At 79.5% G+C, this 302-nt stretch overlaps 1 protein-coding gene across 2 annotated transcripts in view; it reads right to left on the reverse strand.

The window, feature by feature from the left end:
• Nucleotides 1-300, reverse strand: part of LOC103257164 (twist-related protein 1) — a 3421-nt gene extending 3121 nt beyond the window's left edge. For both annotated transcript variants that reach the window (XM_021710833.1, XM_021710832.1), the window contains exon 1: nucleotides 1-300. This exon is cut by the window's left edge and continues 371 nt beyond it. In XM_021710833.1, coding sequence (XP_021566508.1) covers nucleotides 1-109 — 109 coding nt within the window. In that variant the 5' untranslated portion in view covers nucleotides 110-300.
• Nucleotides 301-302: the final 2 nt, after the last annotated feature.

Genomic DNA, 302 nt, shown 5'->3' on the forward strand with positions numbered 1-302 from the left:
GCCCCCCGCGCTTGCCGCTGGGCGGCTGCTGCCGGTCCGGCTCTTCCTCGCTGTTGCTCAGGCTGTCGTCGGCCGGCGAGACTGGCGAGCTGGACACGTCCTGCATCATCTCTCGAGCGGCGACGCGCGGCCTCGCGGGCCCGGGGCAGAGGAGGAGCGCGGGGAGCCTCAGCCCGCCAGCTTCCCCCGCGCGCGGCGCCGGCCCGGGCGGTGCGGCCCGCCGAGGAGGGAGCGGGAGGAGGGACGGGGAGGACCTCCGCGGGGAGGGCGCGCGGGGGAGGCGGGGAGGGAGGGAGGCGGGA

Source organism: Carlito syrichta, unplaced genomic scaffold, assembly GCF_000164805.1.
Source record: "Carlito syrichta isolate Samal-C Ts95f unplaced genomic scaffold, Tarsius_syrichta-2.0.1 Scaffold301572, whole genome shotgun sequence".
NCBI lineage: Eukaryota > Metazoa > Chordata > Mammalia > Primates > Tarsiidae > Carlito > Carlito syrichta.